At 47.8% G+C, this 17,496-nt stretch overlaps 1 protein-coding gene across 1 annotated transcript in view; it reads left to right on the top strand.

Moving 5' to 3' along the window:
• The first annotated feature begins 4,281 nt into the window (after positions 1-4,281).
• The window catches only part of LOC115098276 (sodium/calcium exchanger 1-like), a 62,571-nt gene continuing 49,356 nt past the window's right edge, over positions 4,282-17,496 (top strand). The window contains exon 1 of the mRNA XM_029614784.1: positions 4,282-6,041. Coding sequence (XP_029470644.1) covers positions 4,288-6,041 — 1,754 coding nt within the window. The 5' untranslated portion in view covers positions 4,282-4,287. The remainder of the gene's footprint in view (positions 6,042-17,496) is intronic.

Genomic DNA, 17,496 nt, shown 5'->3' with positions numbered 1-17,496 from the left:
ATTAATCATACATCGTACTAGTTCGCAGTTAAATTAGGCCTTTTATTTTATTTATCTATAAGTTCTTTATTGTTACTTTGTTACAATGTATTTCGCCCCTGAGGCAACAATTTTAGTTACTTGTAAACCGGTGTGATATGTATTTTATACAGGAACATCAGTATATAAAAATTATAAATAAATAAATAAATACACATGATCTCTCACACAGAAAGGATCTCAATCATACAGGCATACTCTTTCACACAAACAGGTTTTCAATCACAAACTTACACAATTCTGTCTATTATTCATGGCCTGATTCATAACCCAACCTCCACCTGGCTTTGTTCTTTACTGCGGATTTACAAACCTACCCGTCATCTACGTTCACTTACCCAAAATCTCCTAGATATCCCATCTCCTAAACAAGCGAGGCTAGATGTCACCTGAAAACGAGCTTTCTCGGTAGCCGGACCCATTTTGTGGAACTCCCTCCCCAACCCTCTTCGTTCAATTTCAAATTCTTCTCATTTCAAAAAATCACTCAAAACCCACCTGTTTCAACTAGCATTTAAAGCATTTACTCAAGACCAAACATAAAGTCTCTTTACACCCTCCCTTCCTCCACCCTCCCTTTCTTCACCCTCCGCCCTCCCTTTCTTCCCTATTTTCCCTTATTTTTCTTCCCTTCCCTTATTTTTACTTTTTGTACCTTTCCTCTCTTCCCCCCCCCCCCCGTCCCATTACAATAGCAGGTCCACGGCAACAATTATTTTTTATTTACTTTAGTAAATATTTGATTTATTTCTACCTAGAATTTTGCTCCAGCTATTAATTAATTTTATGTATTTTTTAACTTTGTTTATTTCTTATCGTTTTGTTATGATTTTTATTTCTATTTTTATATTTTTTATTTTTTATTCTATGTAAACCACTTTGACAAAACCGATTTTATAAAGTGGTATATAAATACTCTTAAATAAATAAATAAATACACATGCAGGTTCCCAATGGTAAACTTACATTCATGCTCTCTCACTCACAGGCAGGCTCTCAATCACAGACATACTCTCTTTCACATATACAGGCTCTCAATCATTCACATACATGCAATCTCTCACTCACACACACAGGATCTCAAACACACACATACTCTCTTTCACATATACAGGCCTCAGTCATTCACAATAAAGCAAGAGGGTAAGCTGTCTAAGAAAGCCGTTTAGGCAAATATGTAGGTTAGACCCTGAAGGTTGTCCAAGTTTGAGCTTTATTTGAATGGAGACATAAATATGTGTTTGTGCCCGACTCAGGCCGAGTTTCGCCCCACCTGGGGCTGCCTCAGGGTCTAAAATCAATAAATAAAAATGTGAACAATACAGGACATACATAAATAAATTAAAAATAAACCATGAAAATATTTAAAACATTGAAATGTGTAAGACCAGGTAACACATGAAAAACAAAATCATAAACAGAACTTAGACTAAAGGAAAAAAAGAGAAATGATGAATCAAGGGGCAAGAGATACAGTGAAAAATCATATTTTTACCTGTGTATAGATGAACAATATGCGTACCAGATTGTTCTCAAATTTAGTGCAACAAAAATCTAGCAGTCAGGTGGTCTGCAATGAATTGGAAAAAATGAAAAAAAAAAAGGCACCATAAGGCTCAATATAAAGTTAAAAAATAAAGTAATTAATAAACAAATATTAATAAATGAATAGAAAATTCAAATAATAATGAACAAAAAAATAAAATAAATTACTAGTGTAGTACAATAAGGCTAGCAGACACGAAATTTATATTGAGATATGTTTATCTAAAAATCTGTAAAACTGAAACTACTGAAACAACTGATTCAGTTTTAGAACTATCAAAATGTATAAATATTCTCTGAAGGGTCCCTATTGGACCCACACTAGTTCATCCCGGCTTTTTTATAATTGATACTGCATATTGCTAAAAATCTCTTCTGGTAACGCTACGCGTGAATGGCTCTGCCTCTCGGGTTAGGGCTTCACTCTGCTTTAAAAGAGACAACTCTGATGTGTGCTGTATGATTGTCAAAAAAAACCTAACAAAGGATTTCAACTTAATACCAAGTAGCCACAGTTACCTTTTACCGCTTTCAAAATGAAATTTAAAAGAAATTTAGAAACCTGGAAAACTTACTCAAATTGCCGCGGCTACCAACTGTGCACTGTATCGCCATCATAATAATTTAATATGGCTCCGATATAAACAAACTCGGCCTGAGTTGGGCACAAACACATATTTACGTCTCCATTCAAATAAAGCTCAAACTTGGACAACCTTCAGCGTCTAACCTACATATTTGCTCAATCATTCACATACATGCTGTCTCACTCACACACACACACACAGGATCTCAAACACATATGCTTGCTCATTCACTCACTCCTCCCCCTCCCCGAACTAGCGACAGCAACAGCCTCTTCCACTTCCAACCCTAAAGGCAGCAGCAGCCTCCTTCACTTTCAGCCCTCACAGAGAAAGGAGTCCCATCGGCCGTGGGGGGTTGACATTGTTCTTCCTTTTTCTCCGAGCCGCGCTGCTCATTCCCCAGGCTGCGCCTCTCTTTTCTTCTTCAGGCCGACGCTGCCCGCACTAGCATGGTCTCTTCTTCCCGTGCATGCACCCGCTGCTCACCACTTGCTCTTCCGAGCCATGGGGGGGGGGGGGGTGGGAAGAAGAGAGTATGCCGGTGCCTCTGACTCCAGCTGTCCTGCCGTGTTTTGCCTGGGCTATCAGCGTTTTAAACCCAGGCGGAGGGACCTATTTTGCTTGGGTGGGGGAGCAGCTAGGTCAGGGGGGGGACCGGGAAGTGTGGCGACACACCAGTTGAGAACCACTGGGGAAGAGGATAGGATTAGGGCCTGGCTATGAATGGGGTAGAGGGCAGGATTAAGATTTGGCTATGAATGGGGTAGAGGGCAGGATTAGGGTTTGGCTATAAATGGGGTAGGGGTAGGATTAGGATTTGGCTATGAATGGGGTAGGGCGAAGGATTAGGGTTTGGCTATGAATGGGGTAGGGGGTAGGATTAGGGTTTGGCTATGAATGGTAGGGGGTAGGATTAGGGTTTGGCTATGAATGGGGTAGAGGGTAGGATTAGGGTTTGGCTATGAATGGGGTAGGGAGTAGAATTAGGGTTTGGCTATGAACAGGGTTGGGCGTAGGATTAGGGTTTGGCTGTGAATGGGGTAGGGGGTAGGATTAGGGTTTGGCTATGAATGGGGTAGGGGACAGGGTTAAGGTTTGGCTATGAATGGGGTATGGGACAGGATTAGGGTTTGGCTATGAATGGGATAGGGGGTAGGATTAGCGTTTGGCTATGAATGGGGTAGAGGGTAGGATTAGGGTTTGGCTATGAATGGGGTAGGGAGTAGAATTAGGGTTTGGCTATGAACAGGGTTGGGCATAGGATTAGGGTTTGGCTATGAATGGGGTAGGGGGTAGGATTAGTGTTTGGCTATGAATGGGGTGGGGGTAGGATTAGTGTTTGGCTATGAATGGGGTAGGGGTAGGATTAGCGTTTGGCTATGAATGGGGTAAAGGGTAGGATTAGGGTTTGGCTATGAATGGGGTAGAGGACAGGATTAGGGTTTGGCTATGAATGAGGTAGAGGGTAGGATTAGGGTTTGGCTATGAATGGGGTAGGGGACAGGATTGGCTATGAATGGGGTAGGGAATAGGGTTGTCTTGCCAATTAATGCCTTTCCCTCCTCTCTTTTCTTCCTTTGTAGCCTCCTGTACTTTGACTGTGTTTAAAAATAATCCCTTGGCAGTGGAAGCTGCACATCCCACGTGCACACATTCAGCTATTCTGAGATCAGACTGGCAGGAAGCTCTCGTCGTTACACCCACCCTGGCACAGATAAAGGCTGAATGAGGCAGCAGAGTTAATAAGCATTAGAGATGTCTCTTATGGCCTATAATAGAAGTTAATAAGTGCTTTCAGTGATGTCTCTTACAGCCTATAATAGAAGTTAGTGGGTGCTGTCAATGATGTCTCTTATGGTGCATTGTAGAAGTTAACAGAGCCACAGGTGTTGTCTCTTATGACGTACAATAGAAGTTAACAGAAGCTGCCAGTGTGGGACTGAAATGGTATTGGAAAGTAGAAGGGGTGAGGAAAAGGTGTTTTAGCCATGGAAGAGTTTCCTTGGCTAACATACCTTCTCCTTTTTGATGGGCTATGATTCTTCTCAAATGGTTGTATCCTCTCAGTCTTTTATCATTTTTCCTCTGCTTCCCTTCTAGACAGAAGATATCCATAATGCCCTGCCCGCTGCACCCCTCCTGCTGGCAAATGACCCTACTGATACTCGCCCTCCTTTTCCATAGCCACTTGGCTGAGATGGAAGTTGACATCGAGGCAGACACTAAGAATGCTAGCACCTCTTGCCACAGTGTCACAGAATGTCAGGAGGGGGTTATTCTGCCCGTCTGGCTTCCACAGAACCCTTCTGCGGGTGATAAGGTGGCACGGGCCATTGTGTATTTTGTGGCACTGATCTACATGTTTCTGGGCATGTCCATCATCGCTGACCGCTTCATGGCGTCCATTGAGGTCATCACCTCCCAGGAGAAGGAGATCACCGTCAAGAGGCCCAATGGGGAGACCAGCACCACCACCATACGCATCTGGAACGAGACCGTCTCTAACCTCACACTCATGGCGCTGGGATCCTCCGCCCCTGAAATCCTCCTCTCCATCATTGAAATCGTTGGACACAACTTTGAGGCGGGGGACATGGGCCCAAGCACCATCGTGGGCAGTGCTGCCTTCAACATGTTTGTCATCATTGCCATTTGCATCTATGTGGTCCCTGAAGGCGAGACACGCAAGATTAAGCACTTGCGGGTCTTCTTTGTCACAGCAGCCTGGAGCATCTTTGCCTATATCTGGCTCTACCTGATCCTAGCCTGGTTCTCCCCTGGAGTGGTGGAAGTGTGGGAGGGGCTTCTGACTTTCCTCTTTTTCCCTATTTGTGTTGTCCAGGCCTGGATTGCAGATCGGAGGCTTCTGTTTTACAAGTATGTCCATAAGAAATACTGGACCGATAAGAACCGGGGGCTGATCATTGAGACAGAAGGAGAAGAACACTTCCCCAAATTGGACATCGAAATGGACAATTCTCACAAGGAGGCCTTGGATGGGATCCTTGTCAACCCAGAAGACAATAAGGACCAAGAGGATGAGGCCAGGAGGGATATGGCGCGCACATTTAAGGACATGAAGCAGAAGTATCCAGAGAAGGACATAGAGCAGCTCATTGAGATGGCCAACTACCAAGTTTTGATCCAGCAGCAGAAGAGTCGGGCCTTCTACCGCATCCAAGCCACACGCATGATGATTGGTGCTGGCAACATCCTTAAGAAACATGCCGCCGACCAGGCGCGAAAAGCCATCAGCATGCAGGAGGTCCGTCTGGACGAGGATGAACGAGTGACCAAAGTCTTATTTGAACCATCTCACTACCAGTGCTTCGAGAACTGTGGTTCCTTAGTGCTCTCTATCATCCGCAAAGGTGGTGATCTCAATCACACTGTCAAAGTGGATTTCAAAACAGAAGATGGCACTGCCAATGCTGGCTCAGATTATGAGTTTGCTGAGGGCACCCTGGTCTTTAAGCCTGGAGAGAGCCAAAAGGAGATCACGGTTGGCATTATTGATGATGACATATTTGAAGAGGACGAGTATTTCTATGTTCACCTAAGCAATGTCCGGATTCTGTGGATGGATGGGAGAACAGAGCCTAACGAGGCACCACCCAAGGCCTGTCTGGGTACTGCCAAGACAGCTACGGTCACCATTTTTGATGATGACCATGCTGGCATCTTTACTTTTGAGAGCGATTCCACCCGTGTGAGCGAGAGCATTGGGGTTATGCGGGTGAAGGTCATGAGGACCTCCGGCGCAAGAGGGAAAGTGGTTATTCCCTTCAGAACCATTGAGGGCACTGCAAAGGCCAGCGAGGATTATGAGGACATGATGGGGAAGGTGGAGTTCCAGAACGACGAGACGGCGTGAGTATTCCCCTCCTTTCTCATGGTCCCTGCTGCCCCCAGACAGCACTTGTATGGTGTCTGATGGCATCAGATGACAGTGTTCCAGAATATGTACGGTTCTAAAAGAAGTCGGAAGCCTCCATAAATCAACAGGGAGGGATTAACACATTCGGTGGAATGTAAAGTTACTAAAGCATTTCAGATGAGAAAGGACCATTATAGGAATATGCCCATTTGGATATGTAGACCTGTGATCCTGTTTTTATTAGGATAAACCAAAGTACAGCCTTATATACAATAGTGGTTTATGACATTGACCTGGTTATCATAGTTATACCCCCTGCCTCCCTTCATAAACTCAAATCATAATCCTTGTATATTTTCCATATGCTAATCTCCAGCTTTCTAATGGACATAGGCTCTCAGCTGTCAAGCAGACATCCTCCCTTCCCTCCTGGAGGAGAACAGAAGATGGGAGAGACAGATAGATGCAGAAAGAGGACTGACAGAAAGTCTTTTATCTCCCCTATCTATCCAGCAAGTTTCCTTCCTTTCGCCTCTACCTGGGTTTCTGCCTTTCTATCTGTCTCTCTCTCTCTCTCTCTCTCTGAGGAGAAAGGAAGGAAACGTGCTGGATAGATAGGGGAGATAAAAGAAATGAGAGCATCAGGAGAGACAGAGACAGACAAGAAGAGGTAGAAAAAGAGAATATTGAGAGAGAGAGAGAGAGACATGAAGGAGCTGGCAGAGGAGGAAACACTGAGAAAGTGACACCTCTGCTTTCTGGGTAACGCCAGGGTTGGCAGAGGGAGTGATGCCAGGTTTTCTCTCAAAGGAATGGGCACAGGCTCTCTGGATCCTGCCCAAGGGTGCCACAGTTAGGAAGCAGGTCACGTCCACCCAGGATAAACTTCCCTCATTGGCATTCTGCGGGCAGAGCCTCTTGCAGACCTGGGGAAATCAGTGAAAAAACAAAGCCTTCACAGTCTACTAAGCAGCCACGACAGTGCTGGTGGAGAGGGTCCAGCTCTGAGGAGAGGGGGTGGGAGCCTGACAGAGGGGCTGGCTTAGGCCTGGCGACATGCAAACAAATAGGGACACAGCAGGCCCAAAATTGCAAAGGATTCTGGGAAGCATGGCTCCTTGTCAGAAAGGAGTAGCTGAGCTGGGCCTGCTTTTACCCCCATTGCATGCTGGCACTTGTAGTTCCTAAACTGCAAATGAATGCATGCAGTAGGGTTTAAAAAGGCCTAGATCAGACTGTCCCTGTGACGATAGAACTATCGCATGGCCTCACTGTGAAGCTGCACCTTCTTCTGTGTCTTCACACACCATGGTGTGTGAAGGGACAGGAATAGATTAAGGATGCCTTGGTCCCTCTACTCCCATTACAGTTTACCCTTACCGTTAATCTAACCCTGTATGGACACTCCTTTAGACCTGGGCTCCAGGGAATTGTCCTATCCCCAGATTACTGAGGGGGGAATAAACGGCAGGCAGAGGTGAGGGAGCCCAATGATGCGAATTCCAATCCCCATGGCATGCTCTTACGGGGCAGTGTTGCCAAATGGGCTTGTTTTGTGCATACTATGACAGGAGTCTCTCAAATACACTGCTCGTGCTCTTGTTAATAATTGCATTGTGCCAAAAACTGCCTCCTTCTGGAGTTTATAGGATCTTATAAGCAAAGGCAACATAGCCAGCAGTGTCTGGAAGTCCTTTTTAATCAGGCCTGTGGTGCCCAGTACAACTGGGACTATTTCTGTATCTTTCTACCACATTTTCTTGGTCTGTGATTGCGTTTCTCAATACTTAAGGATCTTCGCTTTCTCCATGCATTGTACAAAGTAATTGCATCATACCGACACTCCTCTCCCAATGTGGGTACTGGGGTTGCCTCCCAGCTCAACTGAACAGGCTGATACGGTTCTGGCTTTGCCCCATTACTTATATCGATCTGTAGTTCTGCTTTTCCCATTGATTTCCCAAAGAAAGGCAGAACTGCGAATCTTAGCATGCACTGGATCAGCATCCTATTCAGCTGATCCTGGGTAAGGTGGCCATCCTAGAAAAGACTGTATAGAACTCTTTCACTGATGGTTAGGGGACAGGCAACAGGTCTGAATCATTCCATCTCGGTATCTCTAGGATCGTTTCTCTCCTTCCCCTCTCTCTATATCCCAGGCCACTCTCCTCCCCACGTACTTCACCTCCCCCACACACACACAACCTTTATTTGATTTTGCCAAAACAAAAAAAACCCAGAGCTGATAAATGCCTGAGATTTCAACATTGGCTGGTTCCTATCAGGTACTGAAAGCTTTTTATCTTAGGAAGGCAGATTCTGCTGGAAAATTAGATTTAAACTAAATATACAATCTTGGTTGTTTTTCAGGACTTCTGGAAAGGAGGCGAGTTTTACTGCTTCTCCTTACAGCTCCTCCTTACTGCGTGTGCGTACATGCATCTATTCTGGTGCACTTTTATATGTGTGCTAAGCTTTTATTTTATATGCATATAATATGTATGCAAACAAAAATAATATATACTACTCTGGACCACAGCCTTAATATGTCAAAAATTGTTCTATTATTATTACAAAACCCTTCTGCTTTATTAATTCCTTACCAAAGAAATCATACACATGCTGTTAACCCCCCCCCCAAGCAATTAAAAATATAATACACCATATACTCCGTACACACCACACTCATACCAATCACACGTTCATAACAATTAAAGCATACAACAGGCATCAAATTATATGAAACAAAAATCCTGAAGGGTGGTTTTAAACACACCTAACCTTCTTCAACATTCCCCTTTTATTGAACACACCTGATCTTTTCCTACACATGCACCCAGCCCCTGGCCTCCTCACGTCTGTGTACATATGGGTGCCTGGGTGTTAGATGTGTCTTCTATTTTGAGCCGGCAGGTTGTCCAGCTCACTGAGAACTGGGGCTGGGGTCCTGGCACCGTGAGCCTTAACTCACAATGACCTGGAGATTTTTACCTCTATTTTAAGAGATCCCACCACTAGTCTGGTCACTGGGGGCCATGTACCAGAGACTCCCCCTGGTGACCTGCAATCATGGGCCATAAATCTGGCCACCAGGTGTCACCCTTATTGAGACGACAATCCTCTCTGCCTAGCTCTTGAATTACTCTCAGGATGGGCATTGAGAGCTCTGGGAGAGAGGTGAGGTGGGATACAAGAGAATCCAAAGGGCATATTTTAAGAAACTCTCATTCTTCTGTTTTCCTGGGGAGAACAGTCTCATTGTGATGGAGATTCCCTGTACGTACCCGGATCAGTCCAGACTCCTGGGTTTTGCCTCCCCTCCAGCAGATGGAGACAGAGAAGTTTTAACAGACTCCGTCCTATACCCCTGAGGTGCCACCTAGAGTCTGTCAGTATTTTTCTGTCTCCAGCAGATGGTGGAGGTGCAAAAACCTTTAGTCTGTGTTTAGTGTTAGGTTTTTAGTTTTGCTGGTATTCGTTCCTTAGGGAATCTTTAAAAAAAAAGAGAGAAGATATCTCTTTAAGCCTCCCAGGGGGTTGTTAGGTCCTGGTGGGACCATCCCCCCCTGGTAACAGAGGGTCTGGAGCAGAGGGTTGGGAGCCCTGTGACTGCCCGCGGCTGAGGCTGATAACGGGGAGCCTGGTTCACTCACCCTCTGAATATCTGCACACAGGACAAAACAACGCTGAGGTGATTTATTTAATTTCTGAGCCGGCCTAGCGGTCTCTTTCGGACCTCCTTCCTTCCGATGCCGTTTTTGCCGTCCTTGTCAGTTCCTACGAGCTCCTGGGGGGGGTTTGTCTTGGTCGCGCTGGTTCTTTTTTCGGGCCCCGATCCTAATTTAGCTCGGGGATCATGCCGCATGGTGGCGGCCTGCGGGCCGGAGTTTGCACCGGGTGCTTGTCGGGAAGGGGAAGGCTCTTCGGGGAAGCCGATTCCGGCGAAATCTCATCGCAGCAGCTCTAGAGCACACAGGGACCCTGGGAGGGCAGAATTGCTGCGGCAGCCTCAGGACCCTTTTCTTCTCAGCGCAGGTACTGAAGCCTTACTGCGAATGTTTAGGGAGCAGGAGAAGGCTGCCCTGGGGGAGGGGAGCTCTCCGACACCTCTTTCGCTGGGTTCTGCTGCCCCTGGGGGGCGATTTGCAGGCAGCGCAGATCTCTTCCTCAGAGGAGGAATGGGGGAAGGACTCGGATGAGTCTTCTTCCTCGTTCTCCTCCGATTTTGTTTTGTTGCTGCATAAAGCCTTCAAAGCACGAAAAGCAGCAAAGAGCCAGGGTACTAAAGTACCTCGTGAGGTCCCGCCATCGCTGGGGGCTGGGACATGAGCTTCATCACTCCACAAGCGTACCAAGTCACACAGTGGCATGGAAGCCCCCAAGGCCAAACGCCCTCTCTGGTCCTTTTCCTTTCAGGTGCACAGTTCAGATATGGACGGGGTGGATGAAGGCGAGTCTCCTCCGCAAGCCCCTGTTGAGGGACCGGATGCGGATCAGGATCTCCAGCTCCAGCCGGCCAAGCCAGTAGATGCGCCTTAGAAGGTTTCTATCTCTTTAAAAAAAAAAGAAATAAAAAATAAAAATGTACTCGAGATTGTGAAAACAGTGGCAGAAGGCGCAGCAAGTTCCTTTGAGCCTCCCAGGGGGTTTGCAGGTCCTGGTGGGACCATCTCCCCTGGTATCAGAGGCAAAAGAGCAGGGGGTTGAAGACCCGGGGACTGCTACAGCTGGCGGGTGATACCGGGGAGCCCGGCTCACTCACCCGCGGCAGGCAGCTCAGCACAGCCTTCGGAGCACTGTGGAAAAAAAAAAAAAGGTAAAAGTGAGTTTTTTTTCTGGTCGGCTGGTCCAGCGTTCTCTCCAGCGCCTCTCTGCCTACCCTACCGCTGCTTTTCGGCTCGCGGCCCGGTCTATTTTTGGCTCGCGTACCTCAGTTGATCGGAGCTAAATGTAGCCCGAGGCTATGCCTCGTGGTGCGGCCTGCTCTGCGTGTGGCAGGGCGCGCACCCGCCTCTCTAGAGCCGGCATCTGTGCAGATTGTGTCTCGGGAGGTGAAGGGACCTCGGGGAGGTCCGCTGAGGGGAATCCCCGTGGCAGCAGCAGTTCTTTGCGGCGCCCGGAGCCTGGGAGGCTTACAGCTCAGCCGCAGCCACCTGATCCATTCCTGCTTAGTGCAGGGACGGAGGCCATTTTGAAAACGTTCAGGGATGCAGAGAGAGCCGCGATAGAGGCACGGAGTTCCCCGCGACCGGGGCCCTCCAGGGAGGGGGGCAGGTCGCAGGAGGATCGGGCTGATACTTTGGATGGTGATCCTGAGGGGGCCTCAGATGGGTCTTCTTCGTCGTTCTCCTCAGACTCGGTGACTTTTTTTCACAAGATGTTCAAGGCTCGGAGAGCATCCGAACGCAAGAGGGGCAAGGTCTCTGAGGTTCCCTCCTCCCCTAAGCGTCCCAAGTCTCTACTGGTGGGGGGCATACTAAATCTAAGCGCCCTCTCAGATCCGTGGCAGGTCCTGATGATTCGCCTTCGTTTGATGGAGGAGACCCTTCCCCGCAAGACCTTCAGGGGGTAGACACAGGCCAGGATGGTCAGCCCCTGGTGCCCAAGCAGGGAGGCGCTTCTGCGGTGGACGGTGATGATCCCAAGGTGGTACGCTTGTTCCGGAGAGATGAATTGGGTCCACTTATCCCGAATATTCTGGAAGAGCTTGGAATTGAAGTCCCGCAGGAGGCTTCGCGTACGGGAGCGGTGGATCCCGTGATGTTAGGTCTAAGAGGTCCGGCTCGCTCTTTTCCCTTTCATATATGTCGGTCACTGACCTCTTGTTCCGGGAGTGGGACACTCCGGATCTAGGTTTGAAAGTCAGCCGCGCTAGGGATAAGTTGTACCCACTACCGGAGGACGCGCTGGAGCTGCTCAGGGTACCCAAGCTGGATGTGGCAGTCTCTGCAGTCACTACAAAGACCACCATCCCAGTCACAGGAGCGACGGCCCTAAAAGATTTGCTGGACCGAAAGTTGGAGGTACAGCTTAAAAAGATATTTGAGGCCTTCGCCCTGGCAGTGCAGGAGGCCATGTGCAGCAGTTTTGCTCTGCGTGCGAGCCTGCGTTGGGTGCAGCACTTACAATCTGTGGCATGCCTTTCGGAAGCGGACGCAGCTCAGGCTGGTCGTTTGGAGGCGGCGGTGGCTTACAGTGCAGACGCACTGTATGATCTCCTGCGCACGTCGGGAAGAACAATGGTCTCCGCCGTTTCGGACCGCAGGCTCCTTTGGCTCAGAAATTGGTCGGCAGATGTCTCCTCGAAAGCTCAGCTGAGTTCCTTGCCTTTCAAGGGAAAGCTGCTCTTCGGCCAACAGTTGGAGGACATGATTAAGTCTGTGGGAGAGAATAAGGTCCACAGGCTGCCAGAGGACAGGCCAGGAGCAGAGACTCTCTTCCTCAGAGGTCTAGACTCCGGGGGAATCGTCGTTTTCGGGCCTCACGGTCTTCTGGATCCTCCTCTCGTCAGGCTCCCAGCCGTGACGGATTCAGCACGGTCCAGTCTTCTTTGGTGGCTGTGTCCAGATTACGACAGGGTGTGGATTTGGAAATTCCCTCCTGGATAGTGGTAACCACTGATGCCAGCCTCTCCAAGTGGGGAGCAGTTTGTTCTTTCCTAGTAGACTCCTGCACTCCAATCGTCTTCCCTGATTCTGGAGCTTATTGCTGTATCGTGTTAGGGGAGCTGCTGGAGCCCCTGTGTTCTTCACTGATAAACACCGGACACCTTGAAGGAGGTTAGGGCTGTTCAGCTTGGAGAAGAGACGGCTGAGGGGGGATATGATAGAGGTCTTTAAGATCATGAGAGGTCTTGAACGAGTAGATGTGAATCGGTTATTTACTCTTTCGGATAATAGAAGGACTAGGGGGCATTTCATGAAGTTAGCAAGTAGCACATTTAAGACTAATCGGAGAAAATTCTTTTTCACTCAACGCACAATAAAGCTCTGGAATTTGTTGCCAGAGGATGTGGTTAGTGCAGTTAGTGTAGCTGGGTTCAAAAAAGGTTTGGATAAGTTCTTGGAGGAGAAGTCCATTAACTGATATTAATCAATTATACTTAGGGAATAGCCACTGCTATTAATTGCATCAGTAGCATGGGATCTTCTTAGTGTTTGGGTAATTGCCAGGTTCTTGTGGCCTGGTTTTGGCCTCTGTTGGAAACAGGATGCTGGGCTTGATGGACCCTTGGTCTGACCCAGCATGGCAATTTCTTATGTTCTTATTGCCTCTTTTCAGTCATTCCCTGGTTGCTAGCATAGCCACACTTGCTCATGTGGTACCTAGGGTGAAGACGGGACCCCCCACACAGCTCCGCTGTGTTCCCAACACAGGAGTCGTGCCAAGGCACAGGTATAGCATGTGGCACACAGCGGGAAAGCAAAGCAAGCTCCTTCCAGCTTCAACATCACGTGTTCCCAGGCCCACTCTCGGATATCGGAACAAAATAGGGAACCTGATGGACGTTTTAGAAAGTTGCTAAGCTTGCTCAGGAGAAGGGGAGGGGGGGGGCGGAGTTGTTGCCAGCGGAAGCCTGAGTTTGGGTGGGGGAGGTTATGGCCCCCTACAGCTCCCTCCCTGTTTCAACGCCTGTTTTCAGCCCCTGTACACTCTGGGGCCGATGCAATAAAACATGCGTTAGAAAGGGTGCTTGCATTGAGCGCCCATTTTCCTGTTGCAGGCACAGCTACATCCCCTGGGCGCCCAGTGCGTTATTAAGATGAGGTACTGCGGTAACCACAGTACACACTTATTTTACCACAGGGAGTTTCGGCCAGCTGGCAATCCGACAGCATTCAAACCCTGGATAGACAAAGGAATATTGCAATGGTCGCACATCTGGTCCCCTGGGGGGCTGACCACCTTTCCTACACTCAGCCGCCAATTCCAGCTGGGGCCTGCTGATCTTTTTTCGCTACCTGCAGGTTAGGCACTTTTTTCTCAGGCATAGGGTGGCAGTTGACCTGGCAAAGGGTATTACTTCTTTTGAAAGTATGTGTCGTCATGCACATTTGGTTACCAAACATATATCCAATCTATACTGTTTATTAAGTGATGACTTTGCTCTGTCTGCGTCCCATATACAAGCGTGGCCTGCGGATTTACAATGCGATTGGACCAAGGAGGATTGGCTGCGGACATTTCACCTTCTGAGGAAGGGACTGATATCAACCCAGCACATAGAAAATGGATATAAATTATACTTTCGATGGTATGTCACCCCGTGTCTCATTCAGCGTTACTCGCCCAGCACTCAGGGACTGTGCTGGAAACTCTGTCAGGAGCGAGGTACTTTTTTTCATCTCTGGTGGCAATGCCCCAAAATTCAAAAGCTTTGGACATCTATATCGACTTGGATATCCACAATTCTGAATACACGCATCCTGCTTACACCAGCACAAGCACTACTGAATGAGGAACTCCAAGACAGATCTAGATTTCATAACAACTTTATTAAATTTGTGGCTACCGCGACCAGATGTGCTATAGCACATAGCTGGAAGGATCCTAGTGTCCCAACGCTACCAATGGTACAAGCATTGGTCCTACACACGCATACCCTGGGCAAGATCACAGCATTTCGCAATAAGTCGACCCATAACTTTCACAAGGTCTGGGGCCAATATGAACGATGGCTACGGATCTCTGTCACACAGTAAAGGCGGGGGCTTGTTGACTACAGGTTGGGAGCGCCTAGCTACCTGTGTACCAGCGCTGGGATATTAGACTCAAAGGGGTCTTCCTATCGTTTACGGCTGTTGTACTTCCACGGGACTTGTCATTCACCAGGTCTCTTTCTTCTTTGATGATCGACAGCATGTTTCTTGATTACTATGTGTCCTAATGTTATATATCAGCTACCTCTAAAGGGAGGGGAGGGGGTCTCCAGGGGGTATATTTGGGTAAAATGGCTTCCAGTTATGCTGTACATTAGCTTTCTTTGTTCTATAATGCTTGCATTTATTATGTACATGATGCATTTTTGACTTGTTTCATGCCAATAAAAGCTAAAAATGGAAAAAAAAAAAAAAAGATGAGGTACTGCGGTAAAAACGATGCGCAAGGGAAAAATTGTGCGTCTCTGGCACTCAAATGTATTGGGCGCCCAGAATTGCAATGGCTGTATGCATCCGTTTTTATCCCACTTCAGGCCGATTTCGCCCCTTGCTATTGTGCGTGTAGATTTGATGTATATATTTTGCGTGTAAAGTGTGCAGCCAGAATTTATTTTTTACATTAAGCCATTAAATTATACCTTTATTTTTAAACACCAAGAGGTAGATTTAAGTGTCGCAATGATACTTGAAGTAGGAGGAATCACAAACATCAGTATTTTTTAATTTCTCATGAGGCGCTTTGTTCGTGGATCGACTTAGCACCAGCTCCGTGATTGGAGTTAAGTTTGCCCCATTAAAAAGTTAGCATTGGTTGCCGGGCGATTTTCTGCATTGGGGGGTAATAGGTAATAGCCTCATCTACCTGGCATTTACATGTGATGAGCGCTATTGGCTATGCCTTTGTTTGGGCACGCATTTTGGACAAGCTAATCCCCTTATTGCATCAGGTGCTAGTCTAGTGCGTCCAAAACGTGCACATAACCGCACGTAAACCTGTGCGCATTTTATTGCATTGGCCCTTCTGTATGTTGGTGGAGTCTCCTCTGGTGTTTTCAGCCCCTGCGCTCTCTCTGCATGCTGATGGATTCTCTTCTGGTACTACCAGCCCCCCTCCCCTGCACTCTCTACAATTTGCTGGAGTCCCTTTGGCACCCTCAGCTCACTGATCAAAATCTCTAGAATATCTGAAAGTCTTCAGCCAGACTCCTGGCAAGCTTGCCTTAGCTGCTTCTTGGACCTCAGCCCTGCACTCTCCTGCATGTGCCTTTCCAGCTCTTCTCCGCTCCTAGTCCTCCTCCTCCCTTTCAGTTTAATGTCTGCTTTATGATCTTTACATTATTTATGTAGGTTGTAGGCAGAGTGCCAGCCCCGAGGAAGATGCTTAGAACGTGGAAAATCGAACATCAGCAAGCTTGTCTGTGTGTATTTGTGAAGGCGTTCTGTTTGTGTTAGAGAGAGAAAGAGACCATAGAGGGGCTGAGAATGAGAGCAGAGGATGTGTCGTCCCTCACCCCTCGCTGCATGGCTGGGCAGTGCTTCCTTCCCCAGACCTGATACTGCAGCAGAATGTTATCTGGCCCTAGATGGCGCAGAGCCTGCAGTCCCATCCCCTGGCTCTGCTGCAGCATGTTAAAACCATCTCAAATCTCTGCTAACTCCCATCATCAAGGCTCTTCGGCTAAACCTGGGGTCTCTCCACATCCATTGTTCTCTTTTCTACAGTCCTTTTAGCCCTGCTAGGAGTACTGACTCTACAGCCCTGGGGGTCTCTGCCGTAATTCTGGGTCTATAGCCTTTATCTCAGGGTGAATGGATGGTGGGCTATGTGACCCTGCTAGACCCATGGCCTCTGGTTATCATTCCATCATACAGATCCAGGCTGTGTACACGTATCATATAATCCTATGTATGTGGATCCATGGGAGTGAGTGAGTGAGCGGTGGGCTCACACACGGGGTGCAAGCCCTTGAATTATTAGTTGGTGGATTTCAGGCACGTCTGACTCCCCACCTCACCCTCATTCTCCTCTCCCCATGAGCTTCTGGCTAATACTGGTTGTGTTTCTGCTTCTATTTATATTCTGGCTGGGGGGATGGGGGGAATAATTTCACGCTCTTTTTAAATCCTAAAAGTGCTGATGACTCCAGATGTTTCAGTGCAAGGCACGCTGATGAGGGGAGGACAATGTGCTAAGAAGCTTTAAGTGTCTCACAGCAGCCTTGGGATGTGCTGAAACCCTAACACATAAAAGCTGGGCAGACGTTTAACCCTGATTTACAGGGTTTGCTGTTTTAAAGCGTGAAATAGGCAGCCCTGCTGAGGGGGACAGACCTCACATACGGGCCGAGACAGTGCGAACGCCCGCTCTCCCGGCGTGCGATTATCTTAATTTATTTAAATTAGGCCCGGCGGTAAAAAGAGGCGCTAGGGACACGCTAGTGTCCCTAGCGCCTCTTTTTTGACAGGAGCGGCGGCTGTCAGTGGGTTTGACAGCCAATGCTCTATTTTGCTGACGTCGGTTCTCAAGCATGCTGACAGCCATGGGCTCGGAAACCGGACGCCGGCAAAATTGAGTGTCCAGTTTTCGACCCGACAGCCGCCGGCCCATTTTACATTTTTTTTTTTACTTTTTTAAACTTTCGGGACCTCTGACGTAATATCGACATGATATTAAGTCCGAGGGTGCACAGAAAAGCAGTTTTTACTGCTTTTCTGTGCACTTTCCCGGTGCCCGGAGAAATTAGCGCCTACCTTTGGGTAGGCGCTAATTTCTGAAACCAAAATGTGC

The sequence above is a fragment of the Rhinatrema bivittatum genome, chromosome 8, assembly GCF_901001135.1.
Source record: "Rhinatrema bivittatum chromosome 8, aRhiBiv1.1, whole genome shotgun sequence".
Classification (NCBI taxonomy): Eukaryota; Metazoa; Chordata; class Amphibia; order Gymnophiona; family Rhinatrematidae; genus Rhinatrema; species Rhinatrema bivittatum.
Note: the sequence above shows the minus strand (reverse complement) of the source record. Positions and strands in the feature narration are given on the sequence as shown.